Below are 27,134 nucleotides of genomic sequence, written 5' to 3' on the forward strand. Positions count from 1 at the left end.
CGGTGCAGACTCAATGAGCCAAAAGGCCTCTTTTGCACTGTAGTATTCTGTGACTCAATGACTTTCAATAGATTCAGATGTACCAGCACTCCTTGCTGCAATATACCTGAAGCTCATTATTGTATAATCACTATTTAAGGCTATATATTAAAATGGCTCCAATTACACATAGTCCTCAAGGAACTGCTTTTCCTTCTGCAGGAATATCAAGGCTTCAAGCTGAAACTACTCACTAACCTGCACACCAGTAAATAAACATTCATTCCAGGCATTTAGTTCAGTTCATATAAAATCTAGAAGCTTCATCTCTCCCATAAATTAAGCTGTAAGTAATATATTGAATATGATTTTCTTTGCAGCAACTTGCATCCATACAATGCTCATACCATAACAGGAATAACTCAACCCCAGGGATTTTGCAGACAAGAGCTGCATATCGCACTGGAAAAGGGGAAGAAGCTGGGGTGGTGATCATACACATGGGTAAAGGGGAGATATTTTTAGGAGGCCTTTAAAGGAGCAGAGAACAAAGGAACAAACAAAGGCAAAATGCTACCGATGCTGGAATCTGAAACAAAAACAGAAAAATGCTGGAAAAGCTCCGCAGGTCTGATTGCAGCACCGGACAGCACGGTGGCACAGTGGTTAGTGCTGCTGTCTCACAATGCCAGGGATCCAGGTTCAATTCCTGACTTGGGTCTCTGTCTGTGCGAAGTCTGCACGTTCTCCCTGTGTCTGCGTGGGTTTCCTCTGGGTGCTCCGGTTTCTTCCCACAGTCCAAAGACGTGTTGGTTAGGGTGCATTGGCCACGTTAAATTCTCCCTCAGCATACCCAAACAGGCGCCAGAGTGTGACGACTAGGGGATTTTCACTGTAGCTTCATTGCAGTGTTAATGGAAGCTACTTGTGACTAGTAAATAAACTTTCAAAACTTTAGCATCCGTGGAGAGAGTGGAGCCAACATTTCAAGTCTAGATGACCCTTCATCACATTTAGGTGGCACATTTCACATGTTCAAATCATAGAATCCCTACAGTGACGAAGGAGGCCATTCGGCCAGCGAGTCTGCACCTCTGAAAGAGCATCTTACCCAGGCCTTACCTCCGTAACCCCACACGTTAACTCTACTAATCCCTCTAACCTACACTCTTGGGATACTAAGAGGCAATTTAACATAGGTAATCCACTTAATCAGCACAGCTTTGGAGTGTGGGAGGAAACTGGAGCACCCGGAGGAAACTCACGCAGATGCAGGGAGAATGTGTAAACGCCACACAGTCACCCAAGGCCAGAATTGAACCTCGATACCTGGCACTGTGAGGCAGCAGTGATAACCATTGTGCTACCATGACGAATAATGAAGAATTTATTTGACACTGAGTTATGATGATATGGAATGTGTTGCAAATAGATTCAATAGCAATTTTCAAAACTGAATGGGATATAGACTCGTAAAGGAAACAGGGCTATGGGGATGAAGCAGGAAGTGAGACTAATTGGATAAGGCACAGACACAATGGGTAGAAAAGTCTCCAGTGATACGGAGTTCTAAAGTGTTTTATTTCCAATAGATTAATTTCTGAAGTGTAGCCATGATTGCTACTTAGTCAAATTAATCAGTCAATAAAAAGAGAGAATGAGTCTGCCAGGCTCATAAGCTTCACTTGCATGTTATGCCATCAACGTATGGGGTCCAAATTCTATTATTATCAAAGATATATGAACCATTCCTGAGTAACACCAAAACATTTCAAGTGGCTGGAGTAGTGACCAGGTGAATGGCATGGACCAGAAAGACTCTTGTTCAACTGCAGTTCTGTGGTGAATCTGCAGGTTTTAGCTGATACATGCGAGTGTACTTTTAAGGTTTTTTTTAAATCAAGCAGCTTATAGCTTCAGCGACATCACTGGAGGTGGAGCTAAGCTGTGGCAATCAGGTGATAGGGATTTTTTTCCCTTTGGGTTTTCAGTTTTGGTTTGGGAAGCAGTTTAGCAGCAAGCTAAGAAGCACTCTCTTTCTCTCCCTGTTTTTTCTCTTTGTTTGGTTCTGCCTTAAAGAAGCTGTGTTTTGTGAAACAGATTTGACTACTAAACATCAAGTTTCTTCACAAGGCATTTTCAGCATTCAACCCAGGAGGTGGGATTCCTGTAACAAACGGGCATTAACTATGCTGTATGGTGTTTATTTGGAAGGTTTTGTGTAGTGGATGTTGGCTTCGGTTGGATGTTTCCTTAAGAGAGTTATAATTATCATGGTTGTTGTGCTGTAATTGTTAAAAGTTCTTGCTCAGTGTCTTACTGTGCGTGTCAACAATATTCTTAATTAAACTTTGTTTTTGACAAAAGCTTCTCGTGGGTCAGTTGAATCACATCTGGAGTGAATCCTCTCATGCTCATCCTAGCCAAACTCAACGTAAAACGTCACAGGTTAGGCATGCTTCATAGAACACCTCGAAGTGTCCACCCTGACTTGTAACACACCACAAACGGGAGATTGAAGTTGGCTTCTGCTCAGTTTGCGGAGAGGGGTTGCAGGAGCAAATCGTCCACAGTTCCTGCTGTTAAGTATCCACTGCTAGCAAGTGCAGGGATGAGGATTACCTTGGGATTAGTCAGAAACCTCTTTTACAAGTTGAACGGCCTGCAGAAGCTCACCGTCTAAGCTTGTGTCTGAAGGTGGCTACTTGGGTGAGGTGCTGGTGGCATTTCTATTTCTGGGGGAACTGTACCCAAGCAGGAAGCAATGATTTTTGGAGAGAAAGGGACAGTCAAGCCTAGAAAGGAAAGTTGTTTTACAAGAGGCAACGAAACTTTACAAGCTACAACTAAAACTACTGCTATTCCAACTCACCACACAGTGAATCCATATATTTACGAAGACTATACCTTGTTGTTATCCTCATACAACATTATGACAATCTGGGTCATGTAGTTTAGTTCAGAGACTGCCCCAAGGTAGTCCATGGCTCTCTTCCACTGCTGATCCTTCAGCTCCTGAGAATTGGAGGGGAAAATAAATCAGTTCAGACTAGAAATGACGGAAGAATATTGTGATAGTTGGATGGAAAAAAAACTCGCATTGGGATGGGAGTAAGCAAGGACACACATACACACACACACACACACAATGAGGGCAAGGGACACATTGGGGAGAGGAAGGGCAGGGTGGGGGGGAGGGGGGGTGAAACTAATCAAAAGGTTCACACACTGACAGGCAGGAATGCCGATAGAGGAACTCGTGATCTTGTGAAAGTAAAACTTCTACTTACGCCCAAGAGACCCCCATAACGAAACAAACTTAGCAGAGAGTGGACATGACTTTCACTGGTGAAATATAACCGTGTTCGAACATGGCGCCCAGGAGACATCACCCCTCTGGAATAGCTAAACAACAGAACAAAGAGACAATCAGCGAAGCACTGTTACAGCACAGAGTGATTCGCATTTATATCACACTTTTCACAATCTCGGGAAACTCCAATGTGCTTTATACCCAATGAAGTAATTTTGAAAGCATAGTTCATGTTGTGATGTAGGTTATGTGACTAACAGAAACTCCTACAAGCAGCCACAAGATAGGGACCAGATAAATCTGTTTTAATGATGTTAGTTGAAGGATAAATATTGCGCCAGGGCACAGGGGAAAACTCCCCCGATCTTCAAAATAGTGCTGTGTGATCTTTTACATCTGCCTGAGATGACAGGCAGCCCTCGGTTTAATGGCTCATCCAAAAGGCAGCATCTCCAACAGTGCAGCACTCCTTTAGTACCGCACTTGAATGTCAGCCTGGATTGATTTCTATTCAGGCCGGCAAGGTGGCACAGTGGTTAGCACTGCTGCCTCACAGCGCCAGGGACTGGGTTCGATTCCCGGCTTGGGTCACTGTCTGTGCGAAGTTTGCACGTCCTCCCCGTGTCTGCATGGGTTTCCTCCGGGTGCTCCAGTTTCCTCCCACAGTTCTGAAAGACATGCTAGTTAGGTGTATTGACTGAAACAGGCGCCAGAACGCGGCGACTAGAGAAATTTCACAGTAACTTCATTGCCTTACTTGTGGCTAATAAATAAACTTTCATTTCTCTGGAGTGGAACATGAATCCACAATCTCTGATTCCGAGATGTGAGTGCTAACATTGACATGACAAACAACCCTCGAGTTTATCTCCTGATCAGCTCCAGTTTTTCTAAGCAACACATGCATTTATAGCACTTTTAATATTGGAGGACATCCCAAATATGTCAGAGAAATGTAAAGTAGATGAAACTGAATGCTGAGGCAAGGGAGGGGTTGGCAGGAGGGTGGCATTAAGCTAAGTGAATGGTGGGTTTTAGGAGCGGTGAGCTTAAACAAGGGCTGAGTTAGGAAGAAGGAACTGATTCCTACCAAGATAACATTCCCCAGGACCAAAGTCCTTTCACTACCTTGGCCAAGTGATTATCTCCAGAGGAGATGGCGACATAGCTATACTGTCACTGGACCAGTTCCAGAGGCCCAGATTAGTTTTCTGGGAACATGTCTTCAAATCCTACCAGTAGCTGCGGAATTTAAATTCAATAAATCTGGAAATATAAAGCTAGTCACAGCAATTACCATGAAGCTATCAAAGACTGATAAAAAAGACCCATCAGGTTCACTAATGGCCTTTTTGGCAGGAAATCTCCTATCCTCACCTGGTCTGGCCTACATATAATTCCAGATCCACAGCAACATGGTTGTCAATGGCCTAGCAAGCCATTCAGTTCAAGGGCAAGTAGGGATGACAACCAATGCTGGGGCCTCACCTTGCCAGCAACACCCACATCCCATTAAAGAATAAAACGGAGAGAAGAATTATCATCTAGAAGCCTAGCCAAGATATGGTCAAACAGTTTGACCATAAAGGGCATCATGGCTCATATTATTCTAACTTAGTGCTGATTATAACAAAGAACAAAGAAAATTACAGCACAGGAACAGGCCCTTCAGCCCTCCAAGCCTGCACCGACCATGCTGCCCGACTGAACTAAAACCCCCTACCCTTCCGGGGACCATATCCCTCTATTCCCATCCTATTCATGTATTTGTCCAGACGCCCTTTAAAAGTTACTATCGTATCTGCTTTCACTACCTCCCCCGGCAACAAGTTCCAGGCACCCACCACTCTGTTTAAAAAAAAACTTGCCTCATACATCTCCTTTAAAACTTGCCCCTTACACCGTAAACCTATGACCCCTAGTAACTGCCTCTTCCACCCTAGGAAAAAGCTTCTGACTATCCACTCCATGACTCTCATAATCTTGTAGACTTCTATCAAGTCGCCCCTCAACTTCTGTCGCTCCAGTGAAAACAAACCAAGTTTCTCCAACCTCTCGTCATAGCTAATGCCCTCCATACCAGGCAACATGCTGGTAAATCTTTTCTGTACCCTCTCCAAAGGCTCACATCATTCTGGTAGTGTGGCGACCAGAACTGAACATTATGTGGGCCAGTAGGCTGACAAATGGCAGATGGAGTTTAATTTAAACAAATGCAGGGTGATTCATTTTGGTAGACTGAACCAGGGCAGGGCATATTCAGTTAATGGTATGGCATTGGGGAGGGTTACAGAACAAAGAGATCGAGGGGTACATGTTCATAGCTCCTTCAAAAGTGGAGTCACAGGTGGATAGAATGATAAAGAAGGCATTCTGCATGCTTGGTTTTATCGGATAGAACATTGAATACAGGAGTTGGAATGTCTTGTTGAAGTTGTACAAGATATTGGTACGGCCACACTTGGAATACGGTGTGCAGTTCTGGTCACCCTATTATAGAAAGGGTATTATTAAACTATAAAAAAAGAGTGCAGAAAAGATTTACTAGGATGCTACTGGGACTTGATGGATTGAGTTATAAGGAGAAGCTAAATAGACTGGGACTTATTCTCTGGCGCGTAGGAGGCTGAGGGGTGATCTTATAGAGGTCTACAAAATAACGAGGGGCACAGATCATCTAGATAGTCAACATCTTTTCCCAAAGGTAGGGGAGGGTAAAACTAGAGGGCATAGGTTTAAGGTGAGAGGGGAGAGATATAAAAGTGTCCAGAGTGGCAATTGTTTCACACAGAAGGTGGTGAGTGTCTGGAACAAGCTGCCAGAGGTAGTAGTAGAGGCAGGTACAATTTTGTCTTTTAAAAAGCATTTTGATAGTTATACCGGTAGATGGGTATAGAGGGAAATGGGCCAAATGCAAGCAATTGGGATTAGCTTAGGGGTTTTGAAAAAAAAAAGGGCTGCATGGACAAGTTGAGCCAAAGGGCCTGTTTCCATGCTGTAAATCTCTGACTCGATACTCTAAGTGCAGCCTAACTAAGGTTCTATAAGTGTGCCAGTTTTCAGAATTGGGAACCTAGGTTGATTCTTCCCCACATCCAATCCCTCTGATAGTCTTCGATCCACTGTCTCAGGAGAAATTAACAGATGGATTTAGGAAAAAGCTTTGCTACCACACCAGGCAGTATCTTTACTCTAATAACACTAGGGACTAATCAGCTCCCAAATCACTCACTCACTTCTTTCTCGTACAATCCAGGATTGCTCCTGGATTTTGGTTCTGTCTTTTAACGTACAAAGATGGAATTAAAAAGCTTCAAGCCATTTGGCCCTTCGTTTCTGTGTCAGCTCTTTGTTCATGCTCTCCTGTTCTCTCCCAGCACATTTTTAGGTTTTTTTTAAGTATTTATCCAATTGCCTTTTAGAAAGTTGATTTTGAATCTACTTCAATGCTCTTTTGGCAGTACATTCCCAATCATCCCTTCCACTCCACCCTGCTTTTTTTGTCAACATTTTATTTTATATCAGTTTTACATATTTTGTAAGAACATTCACTCAGAAACACAAAGCTGACTTTCAATCACAGTTCCATCCAGTACACATGCCCACTCTGCTTGCAGCAAGGGCACACACTTCCAATGGCTGTCTTACAGTGGATGTAGCTTGTTGACAGATTCATCTTCATGTGTTCGTTGTAGATCCAGCTGCATTTTCTTGATCAGAGGAAGGCAATATGCATAGGCAATGTCCAGCTTCTCCTCTTTGTTAATACCATATTCCTATAGAAAACAGAACAGATTTGAGTTTGCAGCATGGCAGCTGAGTAAATCAGACGAAGTATTCTCAGCAGAAAGCATCTGCGCAGAATGTACAAACAGCGCTAACATAAATGAGTATGCTAAGTATGTACAAAATAATGGTTCCACTACAGTTAAGAGTACTGACCATTCCATTACAGGACGGATATTCCAGCTATAGTAAATGTTCTTGATGGTAAGCTCTGATCCAAGATTGAAAAGACTAAGAGGGCGATGCTCCCATTCCGACCCACTAATCTTATGGCAGGTTTGGTCGGGAGCTGGTCGCTGCGCCGATTCGCGGGATTCACACATGCGTTTCCAATGCACGTGTTTCCCACCACTGGAAATCAGCATGTTCGGGACCACACTGGAAACCAGCAGAAAGACCAGGTAAATAGTTTTAATCTCTATTTTTCATGTCATTTACATGTGATTATTGGGCCCGGGGCTGAATTTTCCGGACCCAATAGCATTTCCCACCCGATTTCACTTCCGGTGGGGAGCTGCACTAATCTCCGCCCTGGGGTGGGGGGGGGGGGGGATATGCCGTGGCACTGCCAAAGGGGCAAAGTGTTGATGCCCAGGGAACACTTTGGCACTGCCTCCTGGGAGGGGGTGGGGGTGTCTGCTGGGGTGGGAGGGATCATCAGTGCTAAGGGGGAAATCGAGGCTGGCCCAGGAATGGTCGTGGGAACCGCAAATCGGGCTGTGGAGGGGGCGTAGTGAAGGGGCAGCACTGCCAGGGTCCTGGGCTGGCCAGTAATCGAGCTGGCCAACAAACTGCAGGCTAACAGTCGAGGGCCACTGTGCACGCACAGAGTTCCGGAACTGTCAAACTCCAGCGTGAATAGGCCCCATCCTCCCCGAGCTTTTAATGATATTTACGATTGTAAGACTGCAGTGCACAGTGTGGGGGATTCGAGTCTGAACTCCCACTGAAAAAACCATCATGATTTACACCATTTTTCCTGCAAATTCAACACTTTGAATTTTTTTGGGAGATTTGCCTCCTCAGACTATTCCACCAGAACAGAGATTGGATTTAATATTGATATTTAAAATTATGAAGCATTCTAGTAGAGCGATTAATGAAAACTATATTCACTGATTGCAGACAGCAACAAGGAGATATCAATGTAAATCCCATCACTAAGGGATTCAGGGAGGAGATTACCAAAAATGTAATTACTCACGGCTGTTGGAACACTAAGTGCAAGAAGCACTGCACCTTCTCGGAGAAGAATGACTAACAGCACTACAGAGTCATGAGGAGTGCACAGGACAGTGGGATAGTACTGAATTGCTCTAGCAAGAAGATGGCACAGGTATGATGGGCTGAAGGACCTTTTTCTACACTGCAAGGTTCTATTAACTTGCTTTTTTGTTTTCAGATGCTGACTGTGATGATACTTTGCCTTTAAGAAATCTATTTATATCATGTTTCTTGTTTTGTTGCAAGGAGTCGATTTGTCTGAGAAAACATGCAGCTCCTTGCTGAGACCGCAGGATAATAACTCATTTTAGATAATGATGTGTTTGTCTAAACAGAGTCAATACATTTATGTTTATTTGGTTCCCCCCTGGGGTTTCAAAGTAGAGTTTTGATTAGGTTGATTGACAGAGATAGATTCATGTGCTTAATGGGAGGAGCTAAGCTTGCAGGAAAAGTGCAGATTCTCATTCATTTTTTTAAAAAGCAAACAGTTTCTGCCTCATTCTGAAAGAAACAAAATACGTCTTTCTGTCTCCCTCGCTGGAGGTTCTCTGGGAGTTCCAGGACTGGCAACCTAAGTACAAGTACCGTGCTTGTGTAAGTTATGTTGTCGCTAACCAATTTTGAAGAGGGATTTCAGTCTGTAAGAGGAATATTGCTTGAATTGGAACTGCTAGGGATAGGTTAGCAGTTAAGAATTGTATCTTGTCTTGTTTAAGTATCATTCAATTGTTAAAGGTGAAGCTCATTCACTTGTTACAGTTACACGTTGTTGTTAAATAAAATTTGAAAAGCTTCCCAGTGTGTCAATACACTATACCTGAAGTAAAACATCCCATCTTCACATTAATGCCAAAATAGTTGGGGTTTAGTCTAACTTGATGGTATACCTTGGGGTTTGATCTGTGCTCCAACATGACCCAACTGCTCATAGAAGAATCATCTCATAGAATCCCTACAGTGCAGAAGGAGGCCATTCAGCCCATTCAGTCTACACTGACAACAATCCCACCAGGCCCTATTCACATCACCCCACATATTTACCCTGCTGATCCCTCTAACCTACGCATCCTGGGACACTAAGGGCAACATAGCATGGCCAATCAATCTAACTCACATTTTTGGAGTGTGAGAGAAAACCAGAGCCCCCGGAGGAAACCCACGTACACGCAGGGAGAATGTGCAAACTTCACACAAACAGTGACCCAAGCTGGGAATTGAACTCAGTTCCCTGGCGCTGTGAGGCATCAATGCTGACCACTGTGCCACCATGCCACCCAAAATCCAACATGCTGTGAAATTCCAGCACATTGGATTTTATTTCAGATTTGTACTTCGTCATTCTCCCCACCTATCTTCCTCTTACTGCAGGACAAATTCTGCAGCACTCGAACTTGAGACTGGTCCAACAATAAATCAATCCCACCCCAACAACAACCACCACCAGTTACATTATGAGAATAGATTTTCATGTAGCAGAATGTCTCAAACACTCAGAGCCTAATCGGACTGGCACTGGGCCACATCTAGATATTAGAACACAGAACCAAAAGCTTGCTCAAAGAGGTAGGTTTAATGGAGCATTTTGGAGGAGGAGAAAGAGGTGGAAAGGTTTTGGCAGGTGCTGATTTGGAATAAAGGCTTCTCAAACTGTGGGCTGATACTGCCAACATCTCTACCCCCATACCCCTCTCTCCTCTTTATGACCAGAAATATTCCCGGTATTCCGTGCTTTGTCATGCACCCCCACATTTGTGCCCCTGATGCTATCCCAGCAGAGGTTCATAGGCAGGGATTGATCAATCACAGCTACACCATTTGCAAGGCATTTGGGGGCAGCACAGTGATTAGCACTGCTGCCTCACAGTGCCAGGCACCTGGGTTTGATTCTGGCTTCGGGCCATTGTCTGCGAGGGTTTCCTCCAGGTGCTCCGGTTTCCTCCCACAGTCCAAAGATACAAGGGTTAGGTGGATTGTCCATACTCAATTGCCCCTTAGTATCCTGGGGTACGTAGTTAGAGGAATTAGCAGAGTAAATACGTGGGACTAGGGGGATAGGGGCCGGGGTGGGATTGTTGTCAGTGCAGACCTGACGGGCCGAATGGCCTCCTTCTGCACTGCGGGGTTTCTATGATTTTTACCCACTTCCTTTGAGTGAGCCATCTCCAGTTGTATGCTTTTGGGCTTGCTGTATTCCACGTGCTAGGAAAAAGACATCATTGTTCTTGAAGGAAATTATTGACTGACCTTTCTTTCACAAAAGCCATCTTATCTGGGTGTTTGGCCCTTAGCTGGTGTGGAAGCTTTTGGGGAGTCTCACTATTGTACCATCAATCCCATTTCGTTTATACCAAACACAGCCTGTTCTCAGCTGAGCATGGAGTACTATTCTCTCTCACTGCAGTTAGTGAAATGCTGCTAAATCAAAGGTCCTGACAGTTTCCCAGTGTGTGAAATATTGTCCGGTTTTAGAATGCACTGGGAGCAAAGTGCATTAAAGCTCAGAGCCCAAGCTGTGCTCCTCTTTGCCTCCTCTTCCCCTGCAACCTCCCCTCCTCCAGCAACACCCCTCCTCCACACTCACTGAAATCTTTCCGCCTGGCTGGTGACTGCGTGTGGTCCTGGTGCCAATTTTTGTACATTATCTCACAGTCCAGAGGTGAATAGGAGCAATCCCCGTTTCCTTGACAATTATTGGAAAGGCACCAAAGTTCCATGAGCGCTGGAAAGATTGGATTAAAGATCTCGGCAGAGATTCTTCGTCACAAAAGGTCATCTCAACCAGTCTTTCTCTTTTAGAAGCCGACTGACGTACTTGCATTTTCAGGTTACTTCATAAAATGCCTACAGAGCAGGAGGCGGCCATTTGGCCCATCGAGATTGCACTGACAGCAATCCCACCCAGCCCTTATCCCCATAACCTCACATATTTACCCTCCTAATCCCCCCGGCAATAAGGGGGAATTTATCACGGCCAATCCTCCTCTTTTCTTCCCCATCCCCTTCCCTCTCAATTTTCTACCCTCCCTGACTCCCATTATCTTATCCAGATTTCCCAGACGTGCAATTTTCCACCATCAGTCACTTGATATTGATCCAGACTTCAATTTGAAAGGGAGAGACATTCAGTGTTTGGTTATTAGAAATATCTAGTCAGCTTGTTTGTAAGGCAGAACCTCAAGATCACTTCCCGGACTCCTCGAGTGAAGTGCTGAATGATGGAGAAGAGAAGGACTTTAATTGCTGAGTAATGGGCGAAGGAAGAATGCAAAAATCACATTAACTTGATTATCTTTCTTGGGAATTTTACTCTGCACAAATTAGCTTTTAAATTCATTTTCAATTAATTAATTTATTAACAAGGGAACGTGGGGTGTGGGGGGGGCAGGGGGCAGGGGGCAGGGAGGGAAAGAGTTAATGAGATTATCTGGTCTGAACGAATCGTGATTATAATCCTACATTTCAACACTCTACATGGCATTCCCCAAAACTGACAAGGACAGCGTTTGCAATAGGCAAGACAAATCTCACCGCAATATTCCCATTTGGGAAATGGGGATGGATACAGAGCTCTGCACTGGGAAGATGTGTAATCATTTTCTGTCAGCCAAGATTCAGTCTAAAACTCAGACATTGCATCAATTAGTTCCCCTTCGATGATTACAGTGTTATTAATGTAGTTATTGAGAGGAAGCTAAACTTGACAGACTCACTGTACTATTGGTACATACACATACATGCAGTGATAGATACAGGTACAGAGGCAGAGAGGGAGAGAGAGAAAGAAAAAAAGAGAAAGGAGAGAGGGGGAGAGAGAGAGAAAGGAGATGGCGGGGAGAGAGAGAGACAAAGGAGCGGGGGGGGGAAGAGAGAGAGAGAGACACACACACACACACACACACACACAAAGGAGAGAGGGGGAGAGAGACACACACACACAAAGGAGAGAGGGGGGGAGAGAGAGAGAGAAAGAGAAAGGAGAGAGGGGGAGAGAGAGAGAGAGAGAAAAAAGAGAAAGGAGAGGGGGAGAGAGAGAGAGAGAGAGAGAGAAAGGAGGGAGGGAGAAAGGAGAAGGGGAGGGAGGGAGAAAGGAGAAAGGGAGAAAGGAGAAAGGGAGGGAGGGAGAAAGGAGAAAGGGAAGGAGGGAGAAAGGAGAAAGGGAGGAAAGGAGAAGGAGAAAGGAGAGGGAGAGAGGGAGAGAAAGGAGAGAGGGAGGGAGAGAGAGAGGAGAGTGATGGAGAGAATGAGAGGAGAGCGCGATGGACAGAGAGAGAGACAGAGAGAGAGCGAGAGAGGAGGGAGGGAGGGAGGGAGGGGGGGAGGGAGGGAGGGAGGGAGAAAGTAGAGAGAGACGGAGAAAGGGGAGAGAGAGAGAGAGAGAGAGAGAGAGAAAGGAGAGAGAGAGATAGAGAAAGGAGAGAGAGAGATAGAGAAAGGAAAGAGAGAGAGATAGAGAAAGGAAAGAGAGAGAGAGAGAAAGGAAAGAGAGAGAGAGAGAGAGAGAGAGAGAGAAAAGAGAGAGAGAGAGAGAGAGAGAAAGAGAGAGAGAGAGAGAGAGAGAGAGAGGGAAGGATGACAAAGCAAGAGCGAGATAACAGTCCAGCAAAGCCTGGCACAACATCTTTTATATAGAAGCAAGATCAAATATAGCCAGGGCTTTTATCAAGACTGGTAACCACACAGATTTTGCTCCATTATGGAAATCCATTTGTGGTTTAATTTTCAGTTGTCGCAGAACACAAAGAAATATTTAAAACAAAACATCAGACAGATTTGTACCCATTGTGATCGTGAGGGTGGAGTTCAACCAGAACAGACTGTACGTGCAGACAGCGCCTGCATAGCTTGCATACTAAAGCTTTATCCACAGGGAGAGACATCAACATTGGGGAAATGTTACGACAGTGATTTATGATCAGACAGTGAGGCATGCTCACAGAGTCCACTGAAACAAACAGAAGCTCCACTTATTTGAAGGGTAGAATATGCCAAGACAGCTGACACTTTTAAGTCAAATGAGTGAAACCTGACAGTTTTGTGGGTCACCACACACTGGCTTGTCACTGTTGTACGGAGCGGACTTTGATTCTTATTTATTAATTGAGTTTACATCTGCAACAATGAAAAAACCCAGAAAGTCCATCATGACAGATAGTAAAACAAACCAGAAACCATTCTGATGGAAGGTCATCAAACTGAATCCTTAACTCAGTTCCTCTATACAGATGCTGGGTTCTGGGTTCGAATCCCGCCACGGTAGATGGCAGGATTTGAATTCCATTAAAACAAAAATCTGGAATTAAGAATCTACAGATGACCATGAAACCATTGTCAATCATCGGAAAAACCCATCTGGTTTATTTTTGTCCTTTAGGGAAGGAAGTCTGCCATTCTTAGCTGGTCTGGCCTACATGTGACTCCAGAGCCACAGCAGTGTGGTTGACTCTCAACTACCCTCTGATTAAGGGCAACTAGGGATGGGCAATAAATGATGGTCCAGCCAGCGACGCCCATGTCCCATGAATGAATAAAACATGCTGCCTGACCTGCTGAGTACTTCCAGCATGTTTTGTTTTTATTTCAGATTTCCATCATCTGCAGTATTTTGCCTTTGTTCTTGACACATGGTTCTTTGGTAGCACCATGTTCCAGACATACGTCTAACAGACCCAAGTTCTAACATTCCCTCCCTAAACCTCTGTCTTTCCTCCTTAAAACCAAGCTTTGGTCCTTACATCACTTAATGTGGTTCAATGACAAGTGTCATCTGATAACGTCTTGGAATGTTTACTACATTAAAGAAATTATATAAAATGCAAGTTGTTGTTGGGAGGCAGAACAAATATGTTTAAGAGGAAGGGGAGGGAAGCATGTATGCCTCCCTTCCTATCCCAACTAATTGGTCATCCGCATCGTTATTACTTGGTTACATTACTGTTATTTCTTGATTTAGACACGGGGCAGAGGGCAAGGCTGACTAATTAAATAAACACTTTGCATCTTGTCTTTACCAAGAAAGGAGATATTACCCAGGCCATAGTGAAAGAGAAGGCAATTCACAGAATCCCCACAGTGCCCATCGAGTCTGCATCAACTCTTACCCAAGCTTACCACATCACCCCACAGGACTGGATGAGCTGCATCTAAGGATACTGGGAAGAGAGACAGAGAGAGTAGAAATTGCAGATCCACTCAGGATCAAGGGCGGTACCAGGCAACTGGAGAATTGCAAATGTTACGCCCTTATTCAAAAAGGGTGTGAGGATAAGCCAGCAACTAAAGGCCAGTTAGTTTAATTTTGGTGATGGGGAAACATCTAGAAACCAAAACTGAGAACAGAATTTAATGGTCACATGGACAAATTAATTAAGGGGGAACAGTGTGGATTTCTTAAGGGAAAATTTGGAGTTTTTCAAAGAGGTAATAGAGAGGATGATTGAGGGAAATGCTGTTGATGTGAAAGGCATTTGATGTGATGCCACACAACAGACTTTTGGGCAGAGTTATAGCTCATGGAATAAAAGGGGCAGTAACAACATAGATGCAAAATTAGCTAAGTGACAGGAAACAGAGAAAAAGTGGTTAGAAGATATTTTTCAGGCTGGAGGAAGGTTTGTAGTGGAGTTCCAAGGGGTCGATATTGGGACCCTTGCTTTTCCTGATATACATATTAATGCTTTAGACCAAGGTATACTTGGAACAACTGCAAAATTTGAGGATGATACCAACTTGGAAGCATTGTAAACTGTGTAGCACTTCAGAAGGACAAGTTGATGGAATGAGCAGATAGGTGGTAGATGAAGTTCAGTGTGGAGAAATGAGGTGAGATTCACTTTGGTAGAAGAAGTGGACAAAGAGTGTAAAACAAAGGGAATAAAAAGGTGGGGGTAAACAGCAGAGGGACCTGGGTGTATCTGTGGCTAAGTTATTAAAGGTGGCAGGACAGGTTGAGAGAGCAATTAATAAAGCATATAGTATCCTAGGCTTTAACAGTAGGATTACAGAGTAGAAGAGCAGGGAGATTACAGTGACCTTGTATAAGACACTGGCAAAGGGTCATGCTGACTCGAAACGTTGGCTCTATTCTCTCTCCACAGATGCTGTCAGACCTGCTGAATCTTCCCAGCATTTTCTGTTTTTGTTATTGCGTACAGTTCTGGGTGCTGCATTTTAAGAAGGATGTGAATATATTGGAGACAGTGCAAAAGAGGTTTATGAGAAAGGCTCCAAGGGTGAGAAACTGCGATTATGAAGATAGATTGGAGAAATTGGGGCTCTTTTCCTGGAGAAGAGAAGACTGACAGGAGCTCTGATAGAGCTATTCAAAATCATCAGTGGCCAGGGAAAACTGTTCCCACACAAAAAAGGAGAGAGGATGAGGGCACAAATTTAAAGTAATTGGCAAAAGCAGCAAAAAAAAGTGAAACGAGAAAAAATGTTTTCACACGGAGTGAGTAGGATCTGGAATGCAGTGCCTGAGATAGTGGTAGAAGCAGGTTCAATCAAAGCCTTCACTGTGGAATGAGATGATCATTTGAAACAATCCACATGGTACAAAGCAGGAGAAAAGTATCAGGTGAAATGCTCATTTGGAGAACTGATGCAGACACAATGGGCTCCAGAACCACCTCCTGCGCTTAACAATTCTGTGATACTTATGGGAACGAGCCATGCATGAAACCTGCCGAATTTACCTCCAGCAGCAGTCAAAGAACAAAGAAAATTACAGCACAGGAACAGGCCCTTCGGCCCTCCAAGCCTGCACTAACCATGCTGCCTGACTGAACTAAAACCCCCTACCCTTCTGGGGATCGTATCCCTCTATTCCCAAGTCAGTGGAAATCCAAATAATTAATTGTGTGTAAAGCTTGTTGAGATATTGCAGATTCTTGCTAAAGTGCCATGTAGACTGCATCAAATATAACACAATCAAAAAGCCATTCAGCCCATCTATTCTGTGTTGGTGTTTATACTCCACATGAGTTGCCTCCTATTCAATCTCCCTCATCCCAGCACATCTTTCTATTCTCATGTACTCAACTAGTTTCCTCTAAGCTTTTTGCCTTAACCACATCCATTGGGACCAAGTTCCATATTCTCGCTGCTCTCTGATTAAGTAAAAGCCCATTTATTTCCTGGTTGGATTTACTGGTATCTGTCTTGTGTTAATGGACTCTCATTCTGGCTTCTCCCATAATAAGTGAAAACACTGCCTCCAAATCTAACCCTGTCCAACCTGCTCACCCACTTTAAAGCCCACTCTCAGGTCACCTCCTGCTAAAGGAAAAACAGCCTCAAACTATTCAGTTTTCCCAAACAACTATAATCTTTTAGTTCTGGTAGCATCCTTTTCAATCTTTGCACTTTCTCTAGGCGGCTGTGCGCGTTTTTGTAATACATTGTATAGACCAGAACTGTGAGTGTTGCACATCCAGAATCCCACACAATACATGCAAGGCTTTTTTGTCACTGAATGAGTTAAACCACTCAACTAGAACGCAGCCAGAGAGCTGGCTTTCTATGTGACTAGAGTGTGTAGAACAGATATGCAAATATGCCTGATTCAGGGCAAGTGTCTTGTTCTATTTCTGTGTGTGGTGTAACAGTATACGAAATGTAACCTTCAAACGTGCCAGACATTTGCAGTACTTCGATTCATGGTATTCTCCGGTTTGATGAAGACATATTTGAATTACTAAGTTTATTTAGGATTGCCAAACAGGAGGTGAAGCCAAGGGATTGGTGAAGTGCTGGAGGGAGAGACTGCAGCAAATGGCACTGTTTCTGAGTTACTGATGCCATCTAATGGTACATGAAATAATTGCAGCTTTATGCAAAATGTGTAAAATATAGGCTGCTTATGTTTAATAAAGAACTTTACATTTTATAATGCAACCACTTCATTTTAATAACAGCCTTTTAGCAACTCAACTCAATATCAAGGTCACCAATTTCAGGCTATAACTCTGTTCCTGCCATTTTGTTTCCTTTTCTTTATGTTTTGGTTCTTCTCTTATTTATTGCTTCCAGACTGCAGCACAATAGCTCCAGCCGCATTCTTTCTTTCTTTGTTCCTTCTCTTGCCCCTCTCCATTATTACATTTGGCACTGGAATGCTGTTCTGCCTTTCACCCCATCACAGACCTTTCTTTGTCCCTGTCCCACTCACCCACTGTCCCAAACCCAATAAAACTCGGACTTTGCCCAGTTCTGATGAAATGAGATCAACCTGAAATGCTACCTCGTTTCTCTCTCCACAGATGCTGCCTAACCTGGTGAATATTTCCAGCATTTTGCATTTTTATTAACAGGAGACTCCTTTGTGGATGGCACAGTGATTAGCACTGCTGCCTCACAGCGCCAGGGACCTGGGTTTGATTCCCGGCCTGGGATGACTGTGTGGAGTTTGCACGTACTCCCCGTGTCTGCATGGGTTTCCTTCCACAATCCGAAAGATATGCTGGTTAGGGTGCATTGGCCGTGCTAAATTCTCCCTCGGTGTATCCGAACAGGTGCTGGAGTGTGGCGACTGGGGGATTTTCACAGTAACTTCATTGCAGTGATAATGTAAGCATTGTGACACTAATGTAATGTGACACTAATGAATTAACTTTTAACTAAAAAACACTTTGCTTTCCAAGCGAGCGTGAGAAGATGAGGCATCATATTTCCACTTACAGTGCTTCTAACATAGAGAAATATCCCAAGGTGTTCCACAGGGGCATTACCAATCAGTTTTTAACACAAATACAGTTAAGACAACATACAGACAGAGATTCTTTACATTGGAAGTTATCTCTCTACCGTGCATGTCTGATACTACAGCATGCACTGTTAGAACATAGATCATCACAGCGCAGTACAGACCCTTTGGCCCTCGATGTTGCACCGACCAGTGAAACCAATCCAATGGTCCTCTAACCTAAACTGTTCCAATGTTATCCATATGCCTATCCACTGACCATTTGAACGCCCTGTCCAATTAATGATTCGTCCAATTAATTTCCTACCTGAGGGATAATGATGTCTGCAAGGGCTTTGGAGAGTTTGAAGAGCTCCAAGGTGTCCTCGAGTTTCAAGGCGCTGTTGTGTTGCACATCATACTTAATACAATCGTAGATATCTGGGATCTTACTGATGTCATAGCGGCCACTCTTCATCCGGAAATCTCTCTCCAGCTTTGACCAGCGTTGCAGCATGAGCTCCAGGGTCTCGCTGTGGTACAGCTGAAGGTCTGCAATAAACATGCCAGATAATCACTTTCGATTCAGACTAAAATCCAGAAGACAAAGTTATATCCTGAGGGAAATAAACTGCAAACTGGCAGCAATGAAAGAACTTACATCTCTCTTTAAGTAGTTAAAAAAAATATACATTTACTGTATTGGAATAGGCACAAACCTACAGATAAAAAGTGCAGGCTGCAGGCATTACTCGATTTGGAGAATTATTCACTCTGTGCTATGGGTTACATTATATATACACATTACCCGCCTCCTCCTGTTCTACCCAGGTATGTTCTATTACTGTGTCTGTCCATGCTTAACCGATGTTTCTGCTTCTTTCTCCATCCACCTGACCATGATGTGGAATTGCCAGCGTTGTACTGGGGTAAGCACAGTAAGAACACCAGGTTAAAAGAACACAACACCAGGTTAAAATCCAGCAGGTTTATTTGGTAGCACGTGCTTTCGGAGCGTTGACATGAGGACGGCCTCAACTGGGATCTTAGGTTCACGTCCCACAGCCTGTAATCCCCACAACTTGCCTGGACTTGCAAATTCTCACTAACTGTCCTGTCTGGAGACAATACATGCCTCTTTAATCTGTGCTTAACCCTCTCTCCACTCTCACTGTCTGTACCTCTAAAGACTTGATTAACTGTAAAGACTCACATTTCAACCACTATCTTGTAATCAAGTTTGTGTCTATATATGTTTGTGAACTGACCTCTTCACTCACCTGATGAAGGAGCGGCGCTCCGAAAGCTCATTCTACCAAATAAACCTGTTGGACTTTAACCTGGTGTTGTGAGACTTCTTACTGCACCTGACCATGGAGGAAGCTGGTACTGAAAGCTGACTCACTGGCACTGTTTAAGTCATTTGATGTCTGTCAAGTCCATTCAACTGCCCGTGAGTGGAGCACCAGCCGACAAAAGTGAAAGAGTTGCAGCACTGACAAACAGAAGAGGCAGCACGGTGACACAGTGGTTCACACTGCTGCCTCACAGCACCAGGGACCTGGGTTCGATTGCCAGCTTGGGTCACTGTCCGTGTGGAGTCTGCACATTCTTCCCCGTGTCTGCATGTTTTTTCTCTGGGTGCTCTGGTTTCCTCCCACAGTCTGAAAGACGTGCTGGTTAGGTGCACTGGCTGTGCTAAATTCTCCCTCAGTGTACCTGAACAGGCACCGGAGTGTGGCAACTAGGGGATTTTCACAGTAATTTCATTGCAGTGTTAATGTAAGCCTACTTGTGACTAATAAATAAACTTTTAAAAAAAGGCTACATCAGAAATCAGGGATTTGGAAGTTTAACTCACAGAGGCCAACTGCCTGATATTTATTTGTATGTATATCATTTATTTGTACGCACTATTCAAGATACCTGTTTGAGCAAATGCTCTTTTTTTTAAAAACAGTATTGTGGTCCTTTTGGACTGACTATCCAAGCTTCAGCTAACATGCACATTTGTTAGAGGGTCATAATTAAATTTAATACAAAATAACTAATTATACTTCAATAGCTCACAGCACTGATGAGTGGCTGAAGGGGTTAGTGAATCAGATGTGAGCAGGGCTAATAATATGGAACACCTCAAGCCAAAATGAGGGTACCCCTCTGCTGGTGTTAATCTAGCTCCTTTGCACCAGGCCCAGAATTGCCTCCAAGCTCTAATAATCTAATTATCCTAAACAGGACGTTTAAAAATTTCATCAAATGGTCAGAATCAGAAGATAAAAAAAACACTGCAAAAACTAAATTCTGTACTGCAGATACTGGAAATCAGAAATAAAAAGAAACTATGCAGGAAATTCTCAGCAGGTCAGGCTGAAACATTACCTCTGTTTCACTCTTGCTCAGTAAGAAGTCTCACAACGCCACGTTAAAGTCCAACAGGTTTATTTGGTAGCACAAACTTTCGGAGTGTCACTCCTTCTTCAGGTGAATGGGAGTTCTGTTCAGGAACAGGGCATTTAAAGACACACACTCAATTTATCTATATGCCCTGTTTGTGAACAGACTGCACACTCACCTGGTGAAGAAGCAGCGCTCCGAAAGCTAGTGGCATTTGCTGCCAAATAAACCTGTTGGACTTTAACCTGGTGTTGTAAGACTTCTTACTGTGCTTATCCCAGTCCAACTCCGGCATCTCCATCACTCTTCCTCCAGAGTCGCATGTCCTGCTGAATATTTCCAGCATTTTCTGTTTTTATTCCAAAAAAAATCTGTTTCGCCTGGGATTCTGTGTTAGAACACGCTGCTGCGTTTCCACAATTTTCTGCGTGGCAATCCTGCTAGCAAAAAAGCAGAAGTAGAAATACATTTACCTGCTGATTTGGGGTCCTCTAACCGCTTCTTAATCTGGGAGGTGAGACTCTGGACCAAGGCGTAAACTCGGTCACAGGTATGGACAGGATTTTGAATCAGCTTCATGGAGTTAATCAGAGAAGCACTGCCAGTGGGAGCCAGCTGAGTGAAAATAAACAAAGATACAAAGTGCTTAAACATGAAAAAAAGCAAGTCACATTTACTGCTGGCTGTTTCTGACATCATGTATTTTAAGATTTTCAAATAGGCCTACTCCCTCACCAAACTATTCAACTCTGGCCTGAGGCTTTGTTTACTTAACAATTAAACTGTGTGGCTTGAAAGAGATACAATTCTACCTCAGGAATAGAATGCTGTATATTGTAATATCCCTCCTAATAAAACAGGGAATCATATTATGCAATATGTCCAATGCCACAGGACAACAGCTAATTATAAAGGCTGAGACACAGTACTGCAAACTTTGAATATTAAATCATCTGTTTCCATCACTCACATAGCACTTATTCCCAGTGAAAAAAAGAGATCGGAAGGCAATGTTACTGTGATTCACTTCCACCCACGTTCCTGTACCAGCACTTGTCTTTACAGGGAAACTGGGCAAAGGCCTACACAGTACAGCAGGATGCCATCAAGTCTGATCACAATAGGAAAGAGAAGGGAAGGCAAATTAAGAGGCAGTAATGAGATGATACAGTTTAACAAGAGAAGATCCATGTTACTGAAGATGCAGGGAAGAACATTATATAAAGTAAAAGGTTATTAATCACAAGTAGGCTTACATTAATACTGCAATTAAGGTACGGTGAAAATCCCCTAGTCGCCACACTCCGGCACCTATTTGTGTACACTGAGGGAGAATTTAGCATGGCCAATGCACCAAACCTGCATATCTTTGTCAGAGGAAGTCAGAGCACCCGGAGGAAAGCCATGCAGACATGGGGAGAACATGCAGACTCCACACAATGACCCAAGTCGGGAATCGAACCCAGGTCCCTGCCGCTGTGAGGCAGCAGTGCTAACCACTGTGCCACCTTTATAGTATGAAGCTACGTGGAGAGATTTGAGGCTGTAGGCAGCTGGAAGAGTAGAAATGAAGGCTTGTTTCGACTTCAGAACAATGTTTTTCAAACCTTTTCCTGGTGTGACCCCCATTTTAATGCCATAGACTTCATGTGACCCAACAGTAAAAGTAACAGTAAAAACAGGATCCTAGTCTGTGATGCAATTGGGGTTAGCCTTTTGGCTAAGATCAAGTGTAGTATCTGTTCTTATCAGTTTGGGATTTGAATTCTCAAGAAGAGATTTTTCCATAAATCAGCAAGTGCGAATGGCAGGTAGGAAAAGTGGCTTTAAGTTGCCAGCAGCAATGGCGGAAATGGCAACTTTCTCAGCCGTAGAGTAGGGGATTTCAGAAAATAAAAGCTTAATTGCCGGGATTTGCTCGGGCGAGGCTCGTAAAATCGTGCCCGAGGCCAGCGAGAATTATGTTCCACAAGCCCAGCCGACGGTAAAATTCCGGCCAATGGATCGGATGCCACGATGTATTGCCGGCTTCTGATGTGCCCGCAGCAACTTAGAGATGCAAGGATCGGAGGGTCAGTATTAAAGGCTGCCTTGTGGCCAAAACAGTTAACCCTGGAAAGTGTCCCCCTCACCCCTGGCACCACCCGGGCATCTCTGGAATGATTTCAGTGCACGTGTCTGATGATTACATGGTAATATATTCAAAAGAGCTTCCCAACAGTCAACGTTAGGAACACCCTGTCACTGATTTTGGCATGAGGGGGTTGGGGGGACACACAATGATTAGCACTGCTGCCTCACAGCGCCAGCGACCTGGATTCACAAGGGCATTGGTGAGGCCGCAGCTGGAGTACTGTGTGCAGTTTTGGGCGCCGCACCTGCGCAAAGATATTTTGGCCTTGGAGGGAGTGCAGAGGAGGTTTACTAGGCTGATACCGGAGTTGAGGGGGTTGAGCTATGAGGAGAGGCTGAATAAACTGGGCTTGTACTCGTTAGAGTTTAGAAGAATGAGGGGAGATCTCATTGAGACGTACAAGGTGATGAATGGGATGGATAGGATAGAGGTGGAGAGACTCTTCCCGCTCAAAAAAGACAGTAGGACTAGGGGGCACAGCCTCAAGATAAAAGGGGGGCGGTTTAGAACGGAGTTGAGGAGGAACTTCTTCACTCAAAGGGTGGTGAATCTCTGGAATTCTCTGCCCGTTGAAGTGGTGGAGGCTGCCTCGCTCAATATTTTTAAGACGCGGGTTGATGGGTTTTTGATAAGCGAGGGGATTAAGGGTTATGGGGAGAGGGCGGGAAAGTGGAACTGAGCAGCGACAGATCAGCCATGATCTTATTGAATGGCGGGGCAGGCTCGAAGGGCTAGATGGCCTACTCCTGCTCCTATTTCTTATGTTCTTATGATTCAATTCCCGGCTTGGGTCACTGTCTGTGTGGAGTCTGCACGTTCTCCCTGTGTGGCTTTCCTCCAGTTTCCTCCCACAGACATGCGGGTTAGGTGGATTGGCCACGGGAAATTGACCCTTGGTGTCGGGGGGGTTAGCTAGGGTAAATACATGGGGTTACGGGGTTAAGACCAGGGTGAGATTTTTGTCAGTCAGGCTCGATGGGCCAACTGGCCTCCTCTTGGTCAGTAGGGGTTCTATGAATTATGTGATTTGCTGAACCCGCCTGATGGAAACAGGAACAGAAAGTCCCAGGCTCAACGTTGCAGAATCATGGTTATTAATGCATTGATGATTTTGATTATAGATGCCGATTCTGATTACTGAAGAAACAGGCTCTCTACAAAAAACAAACACCAATCTTTTCACAGGATTTTTTGCAGCAAGTAGGCCTCAGTGAGCAGTCTATTAGGCCACAGTTACCAAAAGAAAATCACAAGGATTTAAAGACCATAAGACATTGGAACAGAATTAGGCCACTTGGCCCATCGAATCTGCTTCGCCATTCAATCATGGCTGATATTCTTCTCCTTTTCCTCATAACCCCTCATCCCCTTATTAATCAAGAACCTATCTATCTCTGCCTCAAGGACATTCAATGACCCGCCCTCCACAGCCTTCTGCGGCAAAGAGTTCCACAGCTTCACCACACTCTGGCTGAAGAAATTCCTCCTCACCTCTGTTTTATAGGATCTTCCCATTATCCTGAGATTGTGCCCTCTGGTTCTAGTTTTTCCTACTAGCAGAAACTATCCAGGCCTCTCAGTATTCTGTAAGTTTCAATAAGATCCCACCCCCCCATCCTTCTAAACTCCAACAAGTGCAGATCCAGAGTCCTCAACCATTCCTCAGATGACAAGCTCTTCATTCCAGGGATCATTCTTGTGAACCTCCTCTGGATCCTTCCCAAGACCAGCACATCCTTCCTTAGATATGGGGCCCAAAAGTGCTCACTATACTCCTAATGGGGTCTGACCACAGCCTTATACAGCCTCAGAAGTACATCCCTGTTCTTGTATTCTAGCCTTCTCATCATGAATGCTAATATTGCATTTGCCTTCCTAACTGCCGACTGAACCTGCACGTTAATCTTAAGAGAATCCTGAACAATGACTCCCAAGTTCCTTCGTGTTTCTTATTTCCTAAGCGTTTCCCCATTTAGAAAATAGTCTATGCCTCCATTCCTCCTTCCAAAGTGCATAACCTCACACTTTTCCACACTGTATTCAGTGGTCATAATCATAGAGGTTTACAGCATGGAAACAGGCCCTTCGGCCCAACTTGTCCAAGTTGCTTTTTTTTTAAACCCCAAAGCTTGTCCTAATTGCCCACATTTAGCCCATATCCCTCTACACACATCATCTAACTGTTTAAATGCTTTTTAAAATACAAAATTGTATCCGCCTCTACTACTACCTCTGGCAGCTTGTTCCAGACACTCACCACCCTCTGTGAAATACTTGCCCCTCTGGACACTTCTGTGTCTCTCCCCTCTCACCTTAAACCTATGTCCTCTAGTTTTAGACTCCCTCACCTTTGGGAAAAGATATTGACTATCTAGCTGATCTGTGCCCCTCATTATTTTATACATCTTTACAAGATCACCTCTCAGCCTTCTATGCTCCAGGGAAAGAAGTCCCAGTCTATCCAACCTCAGTTATAACTCAAACCATCAAGTCCTGTAGCATCCTAGTAAATCTTTTCTGCACTCTTAATATCCTTCCTGTAATAGGGTGACCAGAGCTGTGCACACAACAGCCACTGGTACATCTGAGCCCATGGCCCCAAAGTCTTGTCTCACGACCTCATTGGGGATTGCAACCCGCAGGTTGGGAAGCCTTGTTTTAGAAAATAAGTAAATGCAGAAAAGAACCGCTGTCACCCTGAAACACAGCCGTATGGTGTCAGCAACCACCTCGGGTGCCAGCAGTTTTGGCTTTCCTATTGCAGGGCTCTTGCAATGAGAAGATACCAGTGGGTGCACTCATTTCTCCCCCCGCCCCTCCCCAGTCTATCCTTGACCCACACTAGTTCCAGATGCATTGCTAACCTTGGTGTAATCCTCCTCTGTGAACACCTGATCCTTCTGCATGATCTCGTGAAGCCTCGCTTTGACACGATGCTGGCAGCTGCTGAGGGAGTTGCTGTTGCTGTCCAACAGACCATTCATGTTGGCACTTTTCACCATCTGAACGAGAATTGGAGTCAGCTCACCCTCCAATGCTAGGAGTCCCTGTAACAGAGTACACAAACAGAGGATTGGTCACGTATTGAGGATGGCGCTGTGCGAAAATGTGACACTGCTCTTCTCATCTGCTCAAATGCTGGCATCAAACACTCCTTTCTCTGAAATACAGACAGAAACCCTCACTGCACCAGTCCATTGAGTCACATGAGAAAAGCGTGGTCTCAGCTATTCATATTTCATTGAAAACAATTACAAATTAAGTGTCCACAAAGATAACCTGCGCTCATGTACCTTAGCAAAGGCTGCTGCAGTCATCTGCACTCTGCCTTCATCGGAAGCATAGATCTTCAAGTCGTGCCTGTAAGTGCTGTGTAGACGAAGTAAACCACAACCAGGAAAACCAGCATAATCCCCTGGGGAAAAGAAACCACTTCACTCAGTGTTGAAAATCATTGCATTGCACCCATCAGCTGGCATACTGGAACAGGAGTGGGTCCACTCATACTCTCAGTCTGTTCGCTGTAAAACAGGGAGACCTGTTTTACAGCAAAATGGCAAAAGAATCAACGGTAACATGAGGAAAGACCATTTATGCCATGAGTGAAGATAGACTTGTGATGTTAGCGTACCTTTAAGAACTTTTTTAAAATCATGTTCTCAGCAGCTGCTTTGGGTTGCTGCCAGGCCATTTGCTAGAAGGCTTATTATTGCTCCTTTAATGGTTTAAATGGGGTTGCTTATTTTTACTCTGGGATCATTTATGACCTTGCATTTTTAAAAGGAAAGTCATGTGTTTTGGACAGTTTATTTTCCTAGTGAATTTAAGGTTTCATTTTTGGTTTGGCTGGTGGCAGTGTTCGTTTAGAGCAGACATCAAACTGAAAAGAAGTATTTTTCTCTCTCTCTCTCTCCCTGATTTTAGAAATTCTCCTGTTTAGCTGAAAGCTTCTTGCCTACCTGGCGTAGAACATCTGCTATTGGTGGCTAGACCAGAGTCTCTCCCTGGTGTTCTGGGAAACTGCTATGAATGTATCCAGACGGCTGCTAGATGTTACAAGGCTGAGAAGTCAGGATTCTCAATTCTACAACCAAAGGACTCATTTCCAGTATCACGTGAGCATTAGTCTTTGCCATGTTAAACCTGTGGAAAGGTTTTTTTTTTGTCTATGGGAAGTGTTTGTTTGATTGGAACATCTTAGATATATTTGTTAAGGGTTGTACACTATCGTAATTGTTTTGTCTGTAATTGATAAAAGTTATTGCTAATTTTCTTACCATACAAGTTAACTCTATTCTTTGTCATGTTCGTGTACCTTTAAGAGTTTTTTTTCAAATCATGTTCTCTGCAGTTCACAGCCTTAGCTGATGTCATTGCTACCGGCATGTCTATCAGATGTTATTTTATTGTTCCTTAAGTCGCTTAAATGGGGCCTCAGGTATTTTCTGAGACTAATTTTATGACCCTGCATTGTTAGGAGGAAAACTGGTTGGCAGGTCAGGTGACAGAAGGTTTTTTATGCAGGTTAGTTTTTAGAAGGGACAGCTGACATGAACTATAACAGATTACAAACAAATCGATAATGTTTCCAGTGAATCACTGATGAATCTCTGCTGGGG

General features: G+C 44.0%; 1 protein-coding gene across 8 annotated transcripts in view; it reads right to left on the bottom strand.

Moving 5' to 3' along the window:
* ppip5k1a (diphosphoinositol pentakisphosphate kinase 1a) overlaps positions 1-27,134 on the bottom strand; it is a 153,165-nt gene that overhangs the window by 59,192 nt on the left and 66,839 nt on the right. For all 8 annotated transcript variants that reach the window (XM_080216069.1, XM_080216066.1, XM_080216068.1 and 5 more), the window contains 7 exons: positions 25,809-25,930; positions 25,380-25,562; positions 20,855-20,996; positions 18,313-18,536; positions 6,941-7,068; positions 3,270-3,384; positions 2,887-2,994 (listed from right to left, as the gene is read on the bottom strand). In XM_080216069.1, the coding sequence (XP_080072195.1) occupies positions 2,887-2,994; positions 3,270-3,384; positions 6,941-7,068; positions 18,313-18,536; positions 20,855-20,996; positions 25,380-25,562; positions 25,809-25,930 (1,022 nt within the window). The remainder of the gene's footprint in view (positions 1-2,886; positions 2,995-3,269; positions 3,385-6,940; positions 7,069-18,312; positions 18,537-20,854; positions 20,997-25,379; positions 25,563-25,808; positions 25,931-27,134) is intronic.

The sequence above is a fragment of the Carcharhinus amblyrhynchos genome, chromosome 32, assembly GCF_965287045.1.
Source record: "Carcharhinus amblyrhynchos chromosome 32, sCarAmb.v2.hapA, whole genome shotgun sequence".
In the NCBI taxonomy this organism is placed as follows: domain Eukaryota; kingdom Metazoa; phylum Chordata; class Chondrichthyes; order Carcharhiniformes; family Carcharhinidae; genus Carcharhinus; species Carcharhinus amblyrhynchos.